This window comes from Gossypium arboreum, chromosome 13, assembly GCF_025698485.1.
Source record: "Gossypium arboreum isolate Shixiya-1 chromosome 13, ASM2569848v2, whole genome shotgun sequence".
Taxonomy (NCBI): domain Eukaryota; kingdom Viridiplantae; phylum Streptophyta; class Magnoliopsida; order Malvales; family Malvaceae; genus Gossypium; species Gossypium arboreum.
In genome coordinates, this window is record NC_069082.1 from 124,942,662 (window position 1) to 124,964,617 (window position 21,956).

Here is a 21,956-nt window from a genome sequence, read left to right on the forward strand (position 1 = left end):
AATTTTCGTAATATTTTGTGTAAATAACAAAATATATTATTATAACATTCATATTTTTTTAAAAAATTACACAAAATATTATCTAATTATACGAGTATGTGAACGATTATGTGGTACGCTCGGCCATCTTTCCGTTTAGGAGAGAATAGCATAATAATTATTTTTGAGCAATTTAACGAAGGACAATCACTAAATTAACAAAAAAAAATTAAAATGATCAAAATAAGAACGAGATTAAGTTAAATTTTTAAATTTAAAATACAACATTTTAAATTATATTTAAAGTAAATCTCTTTTTATATTAAATATTAAATATGTTTTTTAAACAATTAATTTTAATTTCTGTTAGTCAAAATCGTTTAAGCTCAATTATTTTGTACTTAAAGAAATATCGTATAATATTTAAAGGAAATTCGTATTTTTTGTGTGTGTTGCTTGATAATCTAACAGCATCACTTAGAAAAATAATTTTTTCACTTGAAATGATTGGTTGATAATGGGGTACGAGGTTGGTGCTGCCTGACATATTGGAAGCACTTAAGCTTACTGTTAAAAATATATAGTCCTTGTAAATAATCTATAACATATCTTATTTTCGTAATTAAATTTTTTTAAGGATACTATTCATGTAAAAGAAAACCCACCAATGTTTTTGCAATTGAACTGGTTAGGTCACATGTTCCCAGTCTGACCAGTTGATTCGGTTTGATTAAATAAATTATTAAAAAATTATAAAAAAATATTAAAAATAAAAAACGTTAAATTTAACCAGATTTTTAGCCCGGTTTAATCAGTTTGTATCAATTCAACCTCTTTTTTCAAGCTAGTGTACTAGTTGGTTCCCGGTCCGATCGACCAATTTGATTTGATTCTAACAACCTTGGTCCGAACAACTACTAAATAGAATTAAACAAATACAAAAATACAAATAGATGAAAAATAAGAATATAATAAAATGAAACCCAAACTAAACAATTGCACATCGAATGAAAAATAAGAAAATAATAGAACAAAACCCAAACAGAGTAATTATACATGTAATGGTGGAGCCAGAAAATTTTGTAGGAGGCGAAATTAAATTGTACATTGTTACAATAATAGAAATGTAATTTCATTATTTTAATAGTCTATATCTTTATAATTTTAAAAGATTAAATCAAAATTTTATCATTTTGTAGAGGTCAAAATACAATTTTATTATTATTAATTTAAAATTTTATAAATTATAAAATATTTAGATGAAAAACTTTTCATTTTAGAGAAGCAAACCCTCCAAACTAGATATTCAAAGTCTTAGCCTTTTTTTTTTTTTTTTTACTATATGTCTAACAGGGATTGTCCAAATAAAAGTTTACCGCTTTTTCTTCGGAAGCTCAAATCCAAATGAAATTTGTCGATAAATTCTTTTTTTACCACCGGACTAAACACGAGACTTAGGGCTAGTTCTGCATTGCTTTTCAAAAGTACTTCTGACTCCAAAAACACTTCTGGAAGAAAAGCTATTCAGAACAAGCTGCTTTTAGTTGAAATTTTTAACTAAAAGCACTTCTGAGGAGGGGAAGCTTAAATTTTTAGTTTTTCCTCTCCCAAAAACACTTTTATTGTTTAATTACTTTTTCACCCCTCCAATAACATAGTACTTCCTTTTTTTTTTCTTGGTACTTAATTACAAATGTGTTAAAATCATTAATTAAAAATAAAAAATATTTTTAAAATACTAATTACAAATATTTAATAGTTATATTTAAATATTTAAAATATAATTTATATATTCTAATTAAATTTTATAAATAATTAATATTTATTGCTTAAAATATTTAAAATTTATATTTTATATATTAAAATATTAATAAGAAGTTATAATAATTTTTTTATATTCTTACTAAAATATAATAATATTAATTAATTTAAATATTATTTAAATGCATATTTGTTACTTGATAATAATATATCTAGAATAGACATTTTATTTATCAAAAACACTTTTGACAATAATATTAAACACTCAAATTTTAAACTAAACTTTTAAAAATATTTCTAAAAATATTTTTCATAACACTTTTAAAAATATTTTTAAAAATATTGCTAAACTAGCTCTTAAGCTATTTCTAAGAATGCAACTAGAAAATTCGAAAGTTTGGTAGCGGTAGGATGGGCTCTCTCGTCCGTGCAATGCCTTCCCGGCCGACCGACCGACCTAACAATCTTCAGCTTCAACTGCCCTCTGGTTTCTAATCTCGACAAAAGAAACATCAATGTTCTGTCGAGTGCGTGAGCGAATGAAAGCCCCCTTTTTTTCACATTACGTGGGCCGCCGAAAACGTGTGCAAAATGACGACAAGGCCACCACGTGGGGGGAGAGAATAGAGATTGTTGGTTAGACGAGTATTGAAGGGCCTTGTGGGGGACTCTGCTTCTGCTGCTGCTGATTCCCTGTATCTGGTTCCTTCTCTCTACACGTTTTTTCTACGGTTTCGCTCTCTTTGACCACAATCAGAATAAATTAAGTGCTCCTCTCTTTTTATTTTACTATTTTATCCTCTCTTTTTTTTAATATCAATTTTACTTTTTAAACAGCGTGTTTACATAATGATTAGAATAAGGTGTTCACCTCTCACGTCTTTTTACTTTGACAATAATATCTATGTCAATCGAGTTAATAAGAACATAATATATAATTTGTTTTATTAAGCATGTTATACATTTTGATAAAATAAAACAAAATTAATAATTTAATTATTATTTTTATAAAAAAAACTTTAAACACTTAAATAAAAAAGACGACATAATGTGTGACCAATTTGTAATTAAGTCTTTATTAATTAAACAAGTTTATCATTATCGAAAATTTGTGGTTGTTTGAGGGTTTAACATGTGTATTAAACATTATATAAAAATCACGATGTATAATTTCACCAAAAAAATCACGATATATAAAAGACTCAAAATTACAATTAATACGATATATAATTGTCAATTAATTATTATCCATTTTATATTTCATAACATGTCAATAAAATATAATTACTGGTTCTTTTCCAAAAAGATAATCATATATATCACAAAAGAAGGTATGAAAGTAAACTGGAAAATTTGATTTTAAAATACTTCTTTTTAAATTATATTTAAATTGGATCTCTTTTTAATTAAATATTAAATATTGTTTTCTTGTCATTTATATTATTAATAATAAAATTTTCAATAATAAACAACTTTAAATAAGTAGTTTTCATTTTTAATTTCTAATATCATGCTTTTATGAAATTATATAATTGTTTTAAAATTAAAATTAAAAAAATTAGCATGCATATTTTAAAATAAATTATCTTTTAATTTTATTAAAGTTTACATAAATAATTAAAAGTGAGTAAAATATATTAAAACACATTACAATTTGTTAATTATTATTGTACTTTAATTAAACATAAACTTCATAAAACTTTATTTTAAGTGAAAATAAGATTTTTATTTATTTAAAAAATTCAAAGTTAATTACAAACACAAAATCAATGTGTGTATCACACGAAATAAAAATTAAATAATATTAAATGTGTGAAGAGAATATTAACAACAATTCATACTCATAAATTTTTAATGTCAAATTTCTTGTTGACAACCCATTATCCATAACAACACTCAATCACTGATTTCAACAATCATAAATCTATTTTTTTTCATGTTTTAATTAGAAAATTTTAATAACTCATCATCTCATTCTAATCTCCATTCTTTTAATTATCATGCAAATTCTTCTGTCATCCATTTTCCTCAATTCTCAATTTACTTGAACCACAATCTAATCTTTAAATAGTAATTCAATAATGGCATTAATAACTTTAATTATCTTTGTATGTTTCCATTCAATTCTTTAATTTTTTTTAAATTATGTCACTTATCAATTGAACTTTAATTCAGTTAAAATTTTAAAAAAATTATTTTTACAAAGTGAAACATAACACGATAAGAGTATTTTATTTTTTTAATTATATAAAATTTAAAAATTACGTATATGATAAATTTTGAAATTAAAGTACCAAAATTTCAATCAAAACTTCATAAATATATTCGTTACATACATATTTTCAATTTATGTTGTCATATATTGATAAAGTTTTAAAATTCATTAGATCAAGTGTTAAAAAGTTTAATACTTGGCGAGGAAACAACGAGATAATAAAAGTGGAAAATAATAAACACAAATATTTTACGTAAGAAACTTTCAAAGAGGGAAAAATCACTGGCAAAGGAGGTTTTGATTATTCACTAAATGAGTAAACAAACGAGAGTATAATATGGAGAAAATAAACCTAAATGTACTAAATATATGTTACCAAAAACCTCGAATATAAAGCTCAAAATTTCAAAGAGCAAACTGATAAACAAAACTCTAAATCTCATAAAACACTTATGAAAAGGGTATAAAATAATCTCTATAATTTCTACGAAACTCTCATTAAAACTCATATGCGACTATATTTTGTCGCCTTCAAATAAAAGTCTTTGCTAATTGACATCTCAAAATAAAGATTTAAGATCCTTTCAAATAAGTTAAAATTAGAGTTTTAATCATACTAAAATATCACAGTAATAATCATAACAGAATTCGAGACATACCCACAATACTTCTTAATTAAATTCTCCACTTTGAATATTATAGATAGAAATATTAATACAGACAGAGGTTTATCCCATTTAAAAAACTTTGACTTCACTTCACTCGAATTTAGTCATTGTTAATATAAAAGAAAAAAAAAAGCAGAAACAGCAAAATTGTAGTAGAATAAGGGTAAATATGTCATTCAAAAAAATCAAAGGCTAGCTTCTAGGAAATTGCACATTTAATCTGCGAAAAGTTAAAAGGGAACAAACAACAATCGTCAGATGTCTTATATATAAGTGAAGTAGTAACTTAAAGCAGTCATTAGCTATAAGTGCTTCAAAATCACAACCCCAATCACATCATCATCATCATCTTCAATCAAACAGTTCTGAGTTTCCGCCATGTCTGCAATCCCTAACTTTCTTTCAAGCTCCAAATCGACCCTTCGTTGCTGCAGCAAGTCTCAGAATCCTCGAGAAAAACCCAGTTTCAAAACCCGTTGTTCCTCGATGGCGAAGCAACAGAAAACTAGGTTTTACATCCTCAGACGTTGTATCACTATGCTTTTGTGTTGGCATGAACCCTCATGAGATCATCATCGTCGTCTTCGTTACTGTTTCAGTTGATCGCCTCTAGTTTAGTTAGTTAGTTTAAGAGACAAAACATAACCCTGTTTTCTTTTCGGACATAGTTAGAGGACAAAACTGGGTTTCGAGATTGAGGAGAGCTGTGGGATATTTGAGGAGGAAAAGTTCGTGAAATTCAAGTGTTGCCGCTGCCGGCGGCGATGTTTTCTTCATCTCGATATCCTGGGAAACTTAGATTAGTTATAGGATTAGGATGGGATTGAAGAAAAAGAGATTTTCGAGGGGCATTTTTTTGATAAATACAAAGTGTAACTTCCTTAATTTTTACAAGTAGTTAAAAGGTATATTTTCTCATATTGCACTGATAAAGTTAAAAAGTTTTATTGCCGATCACAAATTCTAATTTTCGTATCTGATTCCATTCTTCTATTAACACTAGAGAATCTAGAAAAAGAAAATCAAATTCTAATACTCAGCGTCTTCCACTGTAGAGAAGAGGTGTTTATGGGCTGGGCTGTCTATTTATCTCTATTTGCTCGATTCAAGATGGACCGGACTTGGGTTTACATCGCTTATTCTACGGTCAGTTCGACTTATTTTATTATATTTTATATTAATATTTATATATTCCTAGATTTAAAATAAAATAAAAATAACTAATTTTTAAGCAATAAAATGTGTTTTTTAGGCTGATTGAGATGGATTAAGCTTGAGCCTGAGTTTGGAAATTTTCTAAATTGGATTGTGATCAGTCTTGGTTTATGAACATCTTTACTCCAAAGTGTTTCCAAATACATGAAAAAAAATTGTTGTTTGATCGATGGAATTTAATACGATCTAAAAACACATTTTACTAATTTATTTTCATAGTATAAGATTTTATTTTACTAATTAATTAATGTATTTCTCTATATTAATTTTTCTCAATATTTAGAGAGTTTCACCGAAATTTTTTGAAGAGTTTTATTAATTAATTAATTATTATTTAGTTTCGATTTAAGTAAAATGAATTACAAACATTAAAACGAGGGTAAAATTGTCAAAAATTTTACATTATTAGTATATAAGTTTATGCAAGGAAGAGGTAGTATTGAAATATCTCAATGTTAGCGGCGCCACTTTTTGCAACCATAAAAAAGTGTCGTGACTTCAAAACAAGAAAACCACCGTTGTTTCCTCTATTTGCTATAGTGAATTACAGTCTTAAATGTTAAAGTTACCTGTCGAGCACATTATTTTAACTAAGCATTATTTAGCTAATTGGCTTGCAAATAAACCTTTAACAAGTATATTTTTATATAATATTTTTCATGTGTGCATGTAACCTAATTTATATTAGAATTGATAAATATATATAAATATTAGTAGCCGACTTGTTCAAAGGTTGAACTATTTGTTTAAATCTAAAAGTTTATTTGAAATTTTACAAGATTTGAACAAATATATTAGGTTTGAAAATGAGCTTAGGCCCAAAACATTGAACCTATTTAGAATATAGGTTAGGCTTGAGCCCAAACATTCAAACCTCAGACTCAACCCGACCCTATTATATTATAATTAAATATATAGTAATATATAATGTTATAATGTAAATATTAAAATTTATTAAGTTGTTTGTATATAAAATTTTAATGAATAAAAAATAAAATTATTAAATTTAAAATTAAAAATTAAAAATAATATAGACGGACCTAAAATGAGTATAGGTAGACTTTGACAAAAATTTATGCTCATATTTTGACCAAATCAGAATTAAACAAAAATAAAATCTGTTAGTAACATATTTAAATCCAATCGAACCTAATGACCCATGAACATCTTAATACATAGCTATTCCCTTCTTTTTTTTTTTTTAAGTGTAACGAGTACAAATACAAGTCTGAGTAACAACAAGTATCAAACTATTACAAATGGATAGTCTATATAGTCACAATGAAGAATCAAACCATTACATTACAAATAGGCTAAGAATTGATACAATCTTGATTAAAATCAACAAATTGATTGAACTAGACTAAAACTATAATAAGGTGCCAAACTTTTTGTACACCTAAATAATGTCGGTCTTAAGGTTTGGTATTAGTCTTTATAGTTTGTGAAATTTGTAAATTTAATCCTTATACTTTAAATTGATTAATTTTAGTTTTTCTTTTTGAATTATAGTTTGTCAATTTTAGTCCCTACCATTTTCAAAATTTGAAATTTAATCCTGGCCCAAATAGTAACAGTTATATTCGTTTGGTTAAATTCATTTATTAATTATGTACTATGCATACAAATGTAGATTTAGTTCATATTCTCCAATTGGATCATTCTAAGTCTCTTTACTTTTCAAAATTTGAAATTTCAATTTTGATGCCAATGACGGTTGTTAATCCATTAATGAGATTTTTAATCAATATTACGTGAAAATAATAAGATGATATAACGTTACACATATGATAATATGTTTGGCATATTAAATCTTAGAAATAGTAAAATTAACTTAATGAATAATTGAAAATATAAAATTAAAAAATTAAAATATAAGGATTAAATTCAAAATTTTCGTAAAATATAAAAACTAACAGCATAATATAACCATAAAATGGATGGGATCTTTCACTCCAACATTTTAAAGTTCCAAGCTTATTCAATGCATATTATTATAAATTATATATGATATTACCATGTAAAATATGGCAAGTGTTTGATGTCTTAAAACTGAATAAAGGAAAATTTAATGTATATAATGGTGCAAAATTAAGATTTTTATAATGTGGATATTTACGATCAGACCCAATTATCAACACGTGTAGGTACCTCTTGGTCCACAATTAATTTCGCCCAATGGTGGCGGCTTGCATATGAGTGGCATCGTGGTATATTAATGACTCGCCGAGGTGGTGAAACGAAAATCCCATGTGACGTGCAAATGTCACTTTTCTTTGAAAACTTATTTATTTCTTTATTTTGAAATAAACTTTTATTTATTATGATAGTTGTTTATTAATAAATTAAAAATTAAATAAATAGAACATTTGTCCCATAATTAAAACCCATTATATAAAGATTAATTATTTTATATATTGCTAATGGAATAAAAAAAAATTCACAACGAACCCATGTGACTTGATGGTTAAGTGTCACGGGTCGTAGTTCAAAACCCGTGACCATCGCACCAAATATATTCAATGGAAGTTTATTGGTTAGATGAGGATCATTTGACTCATAAGAATGAGTCTGATTCAATAAGCTATTGAAGAAGCTTGTCAAATTGAAGCCTAAGTAGCCCAATGATAAAGATATGACAACTAGGCTATCTTGGTAAAAATAAGAATTAATCTTAAAAAGATTGATATGAATCATATCTTGTAAAAATTAGATTAGATTTAATATTGTATATCTTGTAAACCCCACGATTGAAAGGATAGGCTAATCTCGCCAGTCGATGTAACTTAATTCAGGTCGTCAATTTTGGTAGAGCTCAACTATAAATAACGAGCCTCCCCTCACTTGTAAAAGACTTTATTCATCAATTGTATCTTGAATTTTTAAGAGTAATAGAATTTTTGAAGAGTATTTATTCAAACACCTCTCGTGCGCATAAATTGCGAGACGAAAGATCTAGCCCCGTGATATAAGAGTGTTCATCACCTTAGGTGTGACTTAGATTCGAGTCACATTAATCGTATTTATTCTTTGATCTTTGACTTATTATTGTAATTAAATTTTTTTTTTCCACAACCAAATTTAAGATATCACCGGGTATTTAAAAAATTCCACAAGCAAATATTATATAAATATTTCTACGTAATATTGAGGCGGATGAGAGGCTTTCTAGAATTTTCCTTTGACATGAATTTCCAAAAAGGTTGTTTCGACGAAGGGAGCGAAGATTGAAATAAAAAGTAGACCGCAGACAAATTTTTTTTGAGTCTAATTCTGCTACAAGTCAAACCCCCTTTCCAATGGATTTTAGGACTGATAAAAAAATTAAAAATAAAAAAACCTACTTAAATCCTAATATTCAATTTAATTTAATTTAACATTCTTCGCTTATTAGTAAAATGTATTTGATTTAAATTGATTTTCTTTATCTCGGTTAAAAATTTAGTTATCTTAAAAAATAGTTATTTTAATTAAATTAATTTTAAATTTTTGTCGTCATGGTCTTCCTAAAATATAAAATTTTTCATTTAATTTTTAAAATTTTTAAAATTTTGAATTAATAAAGATAAAATACACTTTGGCCTCTTTAAAAACGATAAAATTTAATTTAATCATTTAATAATCATAAAGATTTAGGCTATTAAAGTATTGAAATTGTATTTTCATTATCGTAAAAATTATAATTTAATTTTTCCCAAAAAAATATTTTTGATTTCGCCTTAATTAAGTCTTAGCTCAATTGGTATATGCATTGTTGCCAATATAGGAAGACATGTGTTTAAGTGCGCTGAAGTGTCTTATTCTTTTATTTATGGATTTGAGAATAGTTATATGTAGTTCTAGACATTGTGTCAAAAAAAATATGATCAGAATCTATAATAAGATATTTAAAAAATAGTTTTAAATTTTATAATATAAATATTTTAAATTTAAATTAGTAAAATAAATTTAAAATACTATAAAAACTAATTGTTTTAGAAGAATTTAATTTTACAAAATAAAATGATATAAATAAAATTTTATACAATTACTTAAACTCTTGATTATGTTAGTATCTAGATTTAATTAATCACCAACTCAATTAAATTTTTAAAAATATTTTTATATAAAATAAATTATATTATTATGAATGTACTTTTTTTCTTTTAATATAAAATTAATAAAACATAATATTTTTTAAAATATATATTTTTAATCATGTGGTAGTTGTGTCTTAATCTGATATTGGATGAGCATTGCCCCAAATTTTGGTTCCACTAAATTGACGTATTGGGTGAGGATCGCCCCAAATTATATATATTATTTTATTTAAATTTAATTATTTTATTCTAGTCAAATTTGACATACAAAGCCAAATATTTTAATTTATAAAAATAGAAAAATGAAATAGAAAACGAAATCCCATTTTTGGTTAGCCATTTGTTTACCTAACTTCGTCCTAATGGCCAATGGGTCAAAATTTCTTTCAAATCATGAATAAATATTATTATTTTTAATTTATTTCTTCTCCAACTTGAAAAAGAATTTATTATGCCCCCAAGCTATGTATATTTGACTTTACCTTTTTACTTATTTTTATAAAAACCTTCCATTTCAAGTTTTATATATTCAATTTATTTTTAACTTCAAATGCCATTTCTATTTTTTATATTAATAAATGAATTATTATTTGTATATTGCTGAAAATTTTAATTTTATTAAGAATTTACCATATGTTTTATTTATTTTAGTTTTAAATACAATTTAAACACTAATTAATGTCAAATTTTTAACCTGCTTGTGAAATTAAAAGATACATTAAAAGGACAAGTTAAAATTATAATAAAAAAATTAAAACAGTTACTGTTTTTAATATATTCATTTTAAAATATAAGTACAATCACAATTCTAATACATAGAATGAACATATGAATAACTGTTATCATAAGTAATTATTATAATGTATGATCAAATTAATAATTAAAATAATATCTGTATCTAAACTATAATAAATTTGGACATAGAATAAAATTTAAATTAAGAAACCGCTCATGTTATTTATATAGGGTTATGTATGTTGTATTTTGATTCTATTATTCACGTCTTCGATTAATACCAATATTAAAAAAAACTTTAGTAAGTAAACGTGTGGTATATGATGAGACTTTAATATAATCGCTCAAGATTTTAAGATGTTAATTTTACTTAGTTTTGTAAAGTTTTATTTTCATTTGATAAATAAATTTAAGCCTAATAAAATATTTTAAAATTTAAAATAAAATAAAATCAAAATTGAAAATTGGATAAAAATATAACAATTGAAAATTGGATAAAAAATATAACAATTTCTTAATAAAGGAAAATTATATATATATATATATATATGCCGTTTTAGAAAAAAATTAGAATTTAAATAAATTTTAAGAAAAATTAAGAAATAGATCATTTTATTAGATACCGATGACACATGATAAAAACGCTTTTATTACGGATAAAAATCTATTTATTTACTTAAATTTCAAATCAAACGAATTATTCCCATAATTATCAATTAAAAGTGGCATATATGCCTAAACCTCTTAATTAGATCGAGGACAAAAATGTTTAATAAGAATTTAAAATTTAAAAATGTTAACCAACATGAATTAAGGGGTAAGGGCAACATGGTAAATAAGCGAAAGTGGTGTTACAAATTTGGAAAATTCAAAACAAAAAACGAAACTGATAGGCGGGAGGGACAGGGTGTACACTATAAATAGAGGCGTTGGAGGCCGTTTCCCCACCACGTACTAGACAGCTGGCCTTGAATCTTCTCTCTTTATAAATTTAAAAAAAAATTTAGACGAAATATCAAAAACAACACAAAAACCAGAAGAAAATAAGGAGAAAGGCTAACGAAGAAGGAGGGAAGAAATATTAGTGCTAAATTACCTGCACTAAGAACTACAAAAATAAGGATTTGAGGATTCTAAGTGAACTTTCTCGTCTTTGCAATTTTCTCGAGAAAATTTCCCCTCGATTGATTCTTTTTTTGTTTGAGGTATGGACGCGAATGCTTTAGTTATATTTTAATTATTATCTTGTTTTTTTTCCCTTTTTTTTTTTTGGTTTGATTCGCGTTTTGCTAGTTGAAGTGTTGTTGCTCTGTCTGGTTGGCGAGAAACGGAAGGAAAATTCTAGATGTTGCTTTTGAAAAAAAAAAGGTTCTGAGTGATGGTTAGGTATCATAGGAGAGTTGTTTTTCTTTTCTTAGCAACCAAATACAGCTCAAAATGGTTAGGTTTTTCCTTCTTTCTTTAGAATGTCTGTTTCTCCGTCGTCTTTTCTTGTGATTTAGTGAAACGGAGGGTCGAAACGGGGAAACGTAAAAGATTCTTGAAAGAATGCTCTGTTCTGTATTATAACGGATAAGGAAGCTGATATGCGTTCATGAATTGTTTGCTTTTTTATTTTATTTTATCTCTATTCTTTTATTTTTAAACTTTTTTTGGCTTTTTGTTATTTAAAATATTTTTACAGCTTAGATCTGTTTCTTTTTTTTTTTTTTTTTGGCTGTTCTGCTTCGTTTGTGGCATATTTACTGTGGTGCGCTGTTAAATTACTTTGTTTTTTAAGAAGATTTAAAACGACGGTTTCTTTGTAGAAATGAATAACTTGATTTTTCAAATATATGTTTTTTGGTTATACTGTTGAGAAAACTAAATTGGTAATTTGTGATGTTGCATTGAATTATTGAATATGTGAACATTAGAGTCATAATTTGAGGATTTTGAAATTATCTGCATTTGTTAACGCGACTTTTGGAAATATTCTGATTCTCTATTATAATATGTGATACAGTGCAGAATGCAGCAGATGCTTTTCTAAAAAGCTTGCACGTCGTAAAAGAGGGAATTTGATCATAGTTAATTTTAATTTATAAAAACATGGTTGCCACTGCTGCTACATCCTCATTCTTTCCGGTCACTCCATCGCCAGACTCCTCTGACTCGAAAAAGAAAAGGCTTGGAAATGGATCAATTAACCTCGGAGGTATCAAGTCGAAAACTTCTTCTTCTGGAAGCTTGCAAGTCAAGGCAAATGCTCAAGCCCCCCCAAAAATAAACGGAGCCAAAGTCGTTACACCTCCGGCGGAAGTTTTCAAGAACGAAGATGGTGTCAGTTTCCATCCTCCGAGGACGTTTATCAATCAGTTGCCTGATTGGAGCATGCTTCTTGCTGCTATCACAACCGTTTTCTTGGCTGCTGAGAAGCAGTGGATGATGCTTGATTGGAAGCCGAAGCGACCTGACATGCTTGTTGATCCATTTGGTATAGGAAAGATTGTTCAGGATGGTCTTGTTTTCCGTCAAAACTTCTCGATTAGGTCTTATGAGATAGGTGCTGATCAGACAGCTTCCATAGAGACAGTAATGAATCATTTACAGGTTCGGTTTTTGTTACTTGGCTAGGATGTTTGAACAGTTTAAGGAATTATAATTTATATTTATTGATTCTTCGTGTGGAGGTTTGGCTAAGAATGATTTCTAATTAATATATCTTTCTTTTTGGCAGGAAACAGCACTTAATCATGTTAGAAGTGCTGGACTGCTTGTAGATGGTTTTGGTTCAACCCCAGAGATGTGCAAGAAGAATCTAATATGGGTTGTCACTCGGATGCAAGTCGTGGTTGATCGCTATCCTACTTGGTAAGATGTACTTTCTTGCTCATAGGTTTCTCTTATAGCAACAATTCATGATAAGCCACTTCTTGCTTACCATGTGGTTGAATGTGATGTTACTAAAACTTGTGTTTTGCTGCTAGTTGGTGTAGCTCTTGAAAATTGAATTTCACGAATGGTAGTTTTCTTGCTTGGATGATACATAAACTGCTATGGGCAAGCTTAACTCTTACATTGGACTTATTTGTGTCTTTCTTGCAGGGGTAATGTTGTTCAAGTAGATACTTGGGTCAGTGCATCCGGAAAGAATTGCATGCGAAGGGATTGGCTTGTAAGAGATAGTAAAACTGGTGAAGTTCTAACAAGAGCTTCAAGGTAAGCCATTGTGTGGCTGGTTTTTGTTCTTACCTTTAAACAAACGATGCATTGATCTTCTGACTCCGGCATGAAAATATCTCGCATTCATTGTATATTATCATGATATATAGTCTGAAGCTCGTTTTCTCCTTAAAAGATGGAAATAGGGGTAGCCTAAATCAAATATCTTTGCTAAATCTTTGCATATTTGTTTTGCAATCATTTGCAAAACCATTACTCGATACGCGGTTGAGATTTTGGTTTCCCAGGCAACATAGAATGATTGTTCTTTTTATCTATGTTTATTGATTCCTCTGTTTTGATTTTGGTTTTGGTGATCTGCAGTATCTGGGTGATGATGAATAAAGTGACTAGAAGGTTATCTAAAATGCCAGAAGAGGTCCGAGGGGAAATAGAACCTTATTTCATGAATTCTGAACCTGTTGTTGCTGAGGATAGCCGTAAATTAGTGAAACTCGATGACAGCAGTGCAGAATTTGTACGAAAAGGTTTAACTGTAAGTCCAGCTGCTCTTATCACTCATGGTTTCGGTTGTCACCACTTATAAGCATTCTTATTGAAAGTTTATGTCTAATTTGCAGCCTAAATGGAGTGATTTGGATGTCAACCAGCATGTCAATAATGTGAAGTACATCGGCTGGATCCTCGAGGTATATAACAATTTAACCGTCTTAAATTTTTAACATTTGTTTCATATACCTGTGATTCCAAGGAAGAACTTGCTTCGGCTCTAGAAAAATTCGAACTGATAAACCGCATTTATTATCCAACCTAAAAGCAAAAGTTATTTTCTGTACATTCCTTTAAAGTGTTTAAGTTGCATTCATTGATGAATACAAATCATTTGCCGAATTCTTTGCATTCCCTTAGATGTTTCCTTGGAACCAGTAGCTTCCCACTAAGAAACCGCGGTTTAGGAACTCGATGCTCGGAATCTGATTTATGCAGTATTATTTCTCCTGATTTTCACCAATTTTACATGCATTTTAATCGGAAAACTAATACTGGCTGCAGAGTGCTCCATTGCCAATCTTGGAGACTCATGAACTATCCTCTATGACACTGGAGTATAGGAGGGAGTGTGGTAGGGACAGCGTGCTGCAGTCACTAACTGCTGTGTCCGACAATGGTACCGATGAGATCGAGTGCCAGCACTTGCTTCGTCTCGAAGACGGGTCCGAGGTCATGAGAGGGAGGACCCAGTGGAGGCCAAAGAATGCCAAAATTTCTGGGAATGTGGGGCAAATTCCAGCTGATACTGCCTAGAAATCCAAGTGTTCTTCCGAGTTATATATGTTTCTATATTTTTTCATGTATGTATTTATCAATGTAGTATATATGTATGTAGCTTCACTGTATATCTCTTATTTTATTCTTTCTTTATCTCTCTCAACCTTTTATTCATTGAATCAAGAAAACTGTCCAAGGAAATTAGGAGCAGACCATGCCAGAGAAGCATATGTAGTTATTCTTTATTGTTTTATTATGTAGTTATCATGTGATGTGTATTTTAATTTTTTATTAGATTGCCATTTTTTTAAAGTTAATAACAGAAGTAAAAGCCTAAATAAGTATTTCTTATAAATATCATATGGTATAATGTCATTATACTAACCTAGAGTGTAATGATTTCCTTACTATTTATAATCAAGTGTTACAGTTAAAACATTTGATGTCTTTGATAATTTTGTGTTATGATTAAAACACGAATCTATACAAATTTATTAATGATAAATATATGATATAAAATATATCACATAAACACGTAAATTTATGGATGGATGTATGTAATAATTTTACATAACTCAAAGATCTTTTATCTTATAACAATCAATTTAACATACTACAATTTGTTTATGGATTATCATTAAATAAAATTAATATTGAAATTAAAGAAGTCTACAATTAAATCGATTGAGTCTTAATTCAATTAATGTCGACATAGTTGCCAGTGCAAGAAGACGTGGGTTGTGCACTAAAATATATTATTCTGTTATTTAAGAGTTGGAGAGGGGCTACGAGTAGTTGTAAATATCGTATCAAACAGAGCAAATATGATAAGAATCTATAATTGAGTATTATTTATTTATTATTTTTTGTTTTATGATGTTATTTAAGGAAACTTAATAGTATTTTTATATTATTGGTAGAATTTTTAGCTTCACTCACAAAATAAATTTTATATTTGACATGTTTTTATAGTCGATTTATTTACAAACCAAAACAAATGGATAATTTACAACCAACTATTAAAACCAGTCTAAAATTGAAGTATAATTAAGGAGCAATTTATTAATATTGAAAAAAAAACCAACTTTCGTGAAGATCTTGGTGTTTATTTACTACCACTTTATTTATTTTTGGTTTAAAACTGTTGCTATGCGAGATTAATTATTAATTTATCTGAGACTATTTTATTATAAAATTTAAAGATCACGTTGATTTAAACGTATTTAAGTATATATTAAATTAAGATTATGAGTTGATTATTTAGGAATTGTAAAAAAATGTGTATATATATTTAGAAAGAGTTAGCGTTGGGCCTCGGCCCAAAACCTTACATGGTGAAGCCACCGCCAGAAACCGGGCTTGTTATTTGATTTGCGAGGTTAAAATGGAGGAAAAAAAAAAGATTCTCATACTACGAATACGAAAGCGACACGTCGCCGACATTCCAGCATTTGGCACCTGCGTGTCGGAGATTCATTTCTTGCGTTGACTTTAAAAGTTTGGACATCTTGGTCCTACTTTATCTGTCATTTGACCTTCTTACCCTGCTTTTTAACTTTCTTACCTATATGGCCTAAACTAAATTTGTGTATCTAATTTTCTTTTAACCTAATTTCTATAAAAATAATTTATTTTTAAGAATTATTGAGAATAAATGCATTTTTAGTAAATTTCTTATGAAACACAAACTAAAAATAGTACATCATGAGACACTCACAACAATGCGAGTGAAAAATAAATTTTATATAAAAATTTTTAAAAATAATAATAAGGTTTTGATTGAAATGGTAAACTTAAAGTTTAGAAAATTTAAATATCTCTTAACTTCAAATATCAAATTCACATTTATTTTGAATTTAAATTTGAGTTTTTATATAAAATATAAAAAATCACAATAATATTTATTAGTTATTTTAAAATTTAAAATCTTAATTCTTTAATCAAATTAATATCGACTTGATAATATTAACTCAATAAAATTATTAACTAATAGTATAAAATGTAAAGTTTTCATAATTAGTTACAAATAAAAATAAAAGTTTGATATTATAAAAATATAAATACTAATTTAAATAAAAACTTCATAGATTTTTTCTAATATTTTAAAAACATTAAAACCCTAAAAATAATATCTCGTGTCTAAAAAGATCATTAATCCTAAAATTGATTTTTTATATTCTATTGTTCTTTTGGATGAACTCATATAATATATTATTAAATTATGCTATGTTCATTAAAAATTATATAATAAAAATATTTATTAAAAACTGTATTAAATATATTTTAAATAAAATACTAAAATTTATGGTAACTTTAATTCAAATATTATTATGTGCAATTTTATTATAAATTTTAATGATTTATAAAAATATAAAAATAAATAATATTTTAAGTTAAAAAGAATAGATTTTGGGTAAATTAAATTTCTAAACTGACTTAAATTAAACCCTAAACCCACAAATTTAGTAAAATGATAGTTGACATTAAATTCAGAATTTAAATTTAGATAATTTAATATTTTTCATTATAAAAAATATAACATAACATGAAATTAAATATTTTTCACATTTATTTCTGTTTGTTTTGACTTACAAAATCAAGTGGTTGAAAGAGAATTGATTAATTAATGTCTATAATAATGCCAAAATTCATTGATAAGAAAAATTTTCTTTGTATAACCTAAAGATTCTCTTTAATTAACCATGATTTCATTCACAAATACTCAAAGAGATGAACTATAATTGTGCTATAAGACAACATGTCCCAAACTTAATCATTAGTTTCCTAATTATTATTATCACCATTATTATATTTATAATTATTAAACCCCAAAAATAATGTATAATGACCTTTTTAGTCCTTTAACTTTACAAAAAGGTCATTTTAGTCCTCCATTTAGTTTTTCACCTCTTTTAGTCTTTAAACTTGTATTTTTATCAAATCACCCAAAATGAATGGAAAATTTAATGTTTTTTAACTATGCTGATGTGCCATACACGTGGAAAACATGTAAGCATTTAATTTATTTTTAAAATTATAAAAATTATTTTTAAAATTTAAAAAGTGTAAAAAATATAAAAAATAAATATTTTAAAAAAATAATTAAATGTTAACGTGTTATTCACATATATGCCACATCAACAAAGTTAAAAAAGTTAACTTTTCCATCCATTTTGGGTGATTTGACAAAAAACATAAGCTTAAGGGTTAAAAAAGATAAAAAATAAAATAGAGAGCTAAAATGAATTTTTTATAAAGTTGGAGGGTCAAATAAGTTATTATACCAAAAAATAAAAACACATATTGTCCTTCTGGGAAAATGCCATATTCATCATTCAAAGAACCTAAACTACTGATCTTACATGGAGAGATCCAATACCTGCAAACTAATCTCTTTTTCATCACTTTCAAACTCAAAACTCTAACCCCATCTCTTCCCTAACCTTAAAACTACTGAAAAAAGAATCTAAAATGCTGTTCTTTGTCTAAAGTTTAAACTTTTTTTTTTTTCATTTCTTTTTCACTTCCTTCTTTGTTTTAAAAACCCTTTTGACAGCTCAATAAATACAGGTATATTTATTCTTGGCTTAGCTGCATGATTGGTTTATTTGTTGGTCCTTTTGGGTCCAAATGTTTACCTAAATTTAGAAGCTTGATGATGACATTTTGTGTTGTTAGTTAAAAGTTGCTATTTTTTTTTTTTTTTATAAATGAGATCTGGGTTTTTTTCCCCTTTTGGAGTAAAGCTTGTGGTTTGGTGTTAGATCTTTGGTGATTTTACTCTTTTGTTTTCACTTCTTGTTTACCAGATCTGAAATTTATATGAAAATTTCCTATCATGAAACAAGATTCTATCTTTTTTTTTTCTTTTATAGTTTTATCACAATAATGCTGCTATTAGGTCCTTGTTTGTTTCTAAAGTTTATGACTTTTGTTTATGGAGAACTTAGTTTTCAAGTGATATAGTAGCAAAGTGAGTGCTTTTGCTTGATTTCTGCCAATTTTGAAGACTAGCTGGTTTTGGATAATTGCTTTACTGAATTTTCTTTATGTTTTTCATTTATTTCATCAGCTTTATATGGCTAAAAGCTTATTTTTCTAGCATCTGGTAGTTGGGATTTCCCCAATTTTTTAGTTGCTGCATTGAGTATTATGCTTGTTGTTTAAAGCCTGTTAATAATCTTAGCATGGTTTCTCATACTGGATATCGAATCGATATGATTGAAAATATTGGAAGTGAATCCATTTCTTGCTAGATTATCATTACTGTATAAAATCTTCATGTTTTTTAATCCATTTTTGAATCCTTTTTTTCACTTACAGTTTAGAATTTCATTAACAGATCGAGTCACTGTAAGTCTGAAACTGTTGAAATCTGATTCAGGACGTTTGTGTTGCTGGAAGTTGATATATTGTCATCATGATCAAACAAATTCTAAGAAAACTTCCACGCAAGTCGCAAAAATCTGACTTGTTAGATTCGGCTGGAAATGATTCAGACAACCATGCTTCTAACTCGGATGATGGAGTTCAATGTACAAATTTTGGGAATAAAATATCAAGTCGATTACGTGTGGTTAAACGGGTGTCCTCAGCTGTTTTTCCTGCTAGCATTATGGCTGGAGTGGAGGCAGTTGAGCCAAATCTGTCTTTCAATAATGTTTCAAATCCACAGAAACCGAACCTGTTTATCAGTAAATTGAACCTCTGCTGCGAGGCTTGTAATTCTAGTGATCCTGATAAAGGTACTGCCGAGCAAGATCTTAAACGTCGAACACTGATAGAGCTTGTTGATTTTGTTTCTTCAGGGTCTGCAAAGTTCAATGAAGCAGCAATTGCTGCAATGTGTAAAATGTGTGCTATTAACCTGTTCCGAGTTTTTCCACCTAAATATCGGTCCAATACCGCTAGTGGTGAAGCTGACGATGAAGAACCAATGTTTGATCCTGCCTGGTCCAATTTACAACTCGTGTATGATCTATTTCTTCAGTTTATCGGTTACAGTTCTCTTGATGCAAAGGTCGCAAAAAAGTACATAGATCAGCCTTTTATTTTGAGATTACTTGACCTATTTGAGTCCGAGGATCCCCGAGAAAGAGACTGTTTGAAAACAATCCTGCATAGGATTTATGGGAAATTCACGGTGCACAGGCCCTTTGTACGAAAAGCTGTTAGCAATATCATCTATACTTACGTTTTTGAAACCGAAAGGCATAACGGTATTGCTGAGCTCTTGGAGATTTTTGGAAGTATTATTAGCGGATTTGCTGTACCATTGAAGGAGGAGCACAAGATGTTTCTATGTCGAGTCCTTATTCCTCTACACAAACCGAAATCAGTAGGTGTTTATCATCAACAACTTACATACTGTGTTGTGCAGTTTATTGATAAGGACCCGAAGTTAGCTAATAGTGTGATTACGGGACTGTTAAAGTACTGGCCGGTTACAAATAGCCAAAAGGAGTTGATGTTTATAAGCGAGTCAGAAGAGATTTTGGAGATGATTAGCATGACTGAGTTCCAAAAGATCATGGTTCCACTGTTCCGGCGTATTGCGTGCTGCTTAAACAGCTTCCATTACCAGGTAATTTTCCTTCAAACCACCGCAATAAATGTCAAAGAGTATTTTTGCTGGTTTTGCTTTTGGTTGATTGAGAATCACCCCATGTATGCTTTTTCCCAGTGAAAGGGATTCAAATTAGTGAATAGCACGTATTACGTATAGTTTGTGCTAAAATGCCATGTAGATTGTTTAAAGTTCTAAAAGCCAGTATAGCATTCAATCTATTTTTCATGGTGATCTATGTCTCTTTTATCGGCTGCATGCTATTGGGAAGGGGGGTTTTACATTCGTATAGAATCATTGTAGTACATGGCTCGATCCTTTTAGCCTTTTTCTTATGCAAACTGCGATGGTACCTCAATTCCCTTCAGGATCTGCCCTTTTAAGAGAAAGAGGCAAATTAGTTTTGGGACGAAATTTCCATGCAGTGAACTGTATGTTAGTACAATTTTTATCACAGAAATCGGATTCATTTTTTTGGTATTAGCATTTCTGTTTGCCTATCGATTATTCTCCTACATACTCGGTGAAAAATGTATATTGGCTAGACAAATTAATTTAATGGTGATGGACTATGTTATTTGGACTTGACTGTGTGAGTGTTGGATAGAAGTATTTAGAGGGTTCTTGGATGGTCATATTCTGATTCTCGTGTATGGATATGTATTGGACATTCATATTTTTAAGAAAAAAGAAGGGTCGGAACAAAATAGATGATCGACGTCATGCATTGAAATGGCAATATGAATTTGTTTTCACCTTAATTTTTCCTCATTTTCAGGTGGCTGAACGAGCCCACATGCTATGGAACAATGAGCACGTCCTTAATCTTATCAAGCATAACCGGCAGGTAATTTTCCCTCTTATCTTTCCGGCCCTCGAGCGGAATTCCCGGAATCATTGGCACCAAACTGTGCTTAATCTGACAAAAAACACGAGAAAAATGTTGTCTGAGATTGACGATGAGCTCACACTTGCCTGTGAGCGTAAGTTGGAGGAAGAAAACTCCCAGTCAAATGAGGCATCCGAGAAGAGGAAACTAACATGGGAACGCCTGGAACTAGCTGCTGGTTTCGAACCTGCAGCTGCTAATCTTGTTCCTCCTCTAAAACCGGCTACCTGCTCTGTTACCTGTTAATCATCGGAGTAACTTTGTCGTGAAAGGAAAAGGTAATACGCATATACATTTCTAGCTGCAATGGATGTTGCTTCTTGGATTTGGTCAGGTTTGTGAAAAAGGGATTTGTAGACAGAGTTGAAGATTTGCAAGCTATGTTACTCGGTTTGAGTATAAGTATCGATACGAG

At 28.6% G+C, this 21,956-nt stretch overlaps 2 protein-coding genes and 1 long non-coding RNA gene across 8 annotated transcripts; all 3 read left to right on the forward strand.

Annotated features, from left to right (window-relative positions):
* Positions 1-4,778: 4,778 nt before the first annotated feature.
* On the forward strand, positions 4,779-6,018 carry LOC128286764 (uncharacterized). The gene is made up of 2 exons (XR_008277463.1): positions 4,779-5,769; positions 5,876-6,018. It is a non-coding gene; the product is annotated as an uncharacterized LOC128286764 (long non-coding RNA).
* A 5,394-nt stretch (positions 6,019-11,412) lies between these two features.
* Positions 11,413-15,441, forward strand: LOC108461691 (palmitoyl-acyl carrier protein thioesterase, chloroplastic-like). 2 transcript variants are annotated; one of them, XM_017761606.2, is made up of 7 exons: positions 11,413-11,857; positions 12,658-13,244; positions 13,372-13,505; positions 13,740-13,853; positions 14,181-14,352; positions 14,438-14,506; positions 14,871-15,441. In XM_017761606.2, the coding sequence occupies exons 2-7, from the start codon at positions 12,744-12,746 to the stop codon at positions 15,120-15,122; spliced, it is 1,242 nt and encodes a 413-aa protein (XP_017617095.1). In that variant the 5' UTR covers positions 11,413-11,857; positions 12,658-12,743; the 3' UTR covers positions 15,123-15,441. The 2 variants fall into 2 exon arrangements, with proteins under 2 accessions (XP_017617095.1, XP_052880534.1); XM_053024574.1 differs by having other exon boundaries at positions 12,663-13,244.
* A 2,937-nt stretch (positions 15,442-18,378) lies between these two features.
* LOC108464002 (serine/threonine protein phosphatase 2A 57 kDa regulatory subunit B' kappa isoform-like) lies at positions 18,379-21,823 on the forward strand. Of its 5 annotated transcripts, none has more exons than XM_017764049.2 (3): positions 18,379-18,656; positions 19,410-20,670; positions 21,431-21,823. In XM_017764049.2, exons 2-3 carry the CDS (start codon positions 19,507-19,509, stop codon positions 21,785-21,787), a joined length of 1,521 nt encoding a protein of 506 aa, XP_017619538.1. In that variant the 5' UTR covers positions 18,379-18,656; positions 19,410-19,506; the 3' UTR covers positions 21,788-21,823. The 5 variants fall into 5 exon arrangements, with proteins under 5 accessions (XP_017619538.1, XP_017619537.1, XP_017619539.1 ...); XM_017764048.2 differs by having other exon boundaries at positions 19,429-20,670; XM_017764050.2 differs by having other exon boundaries at positions 19,471-20,670.
* The last annotated feature ends 133 nt before the right edge of the window (positions 21,824-21,956 follow it).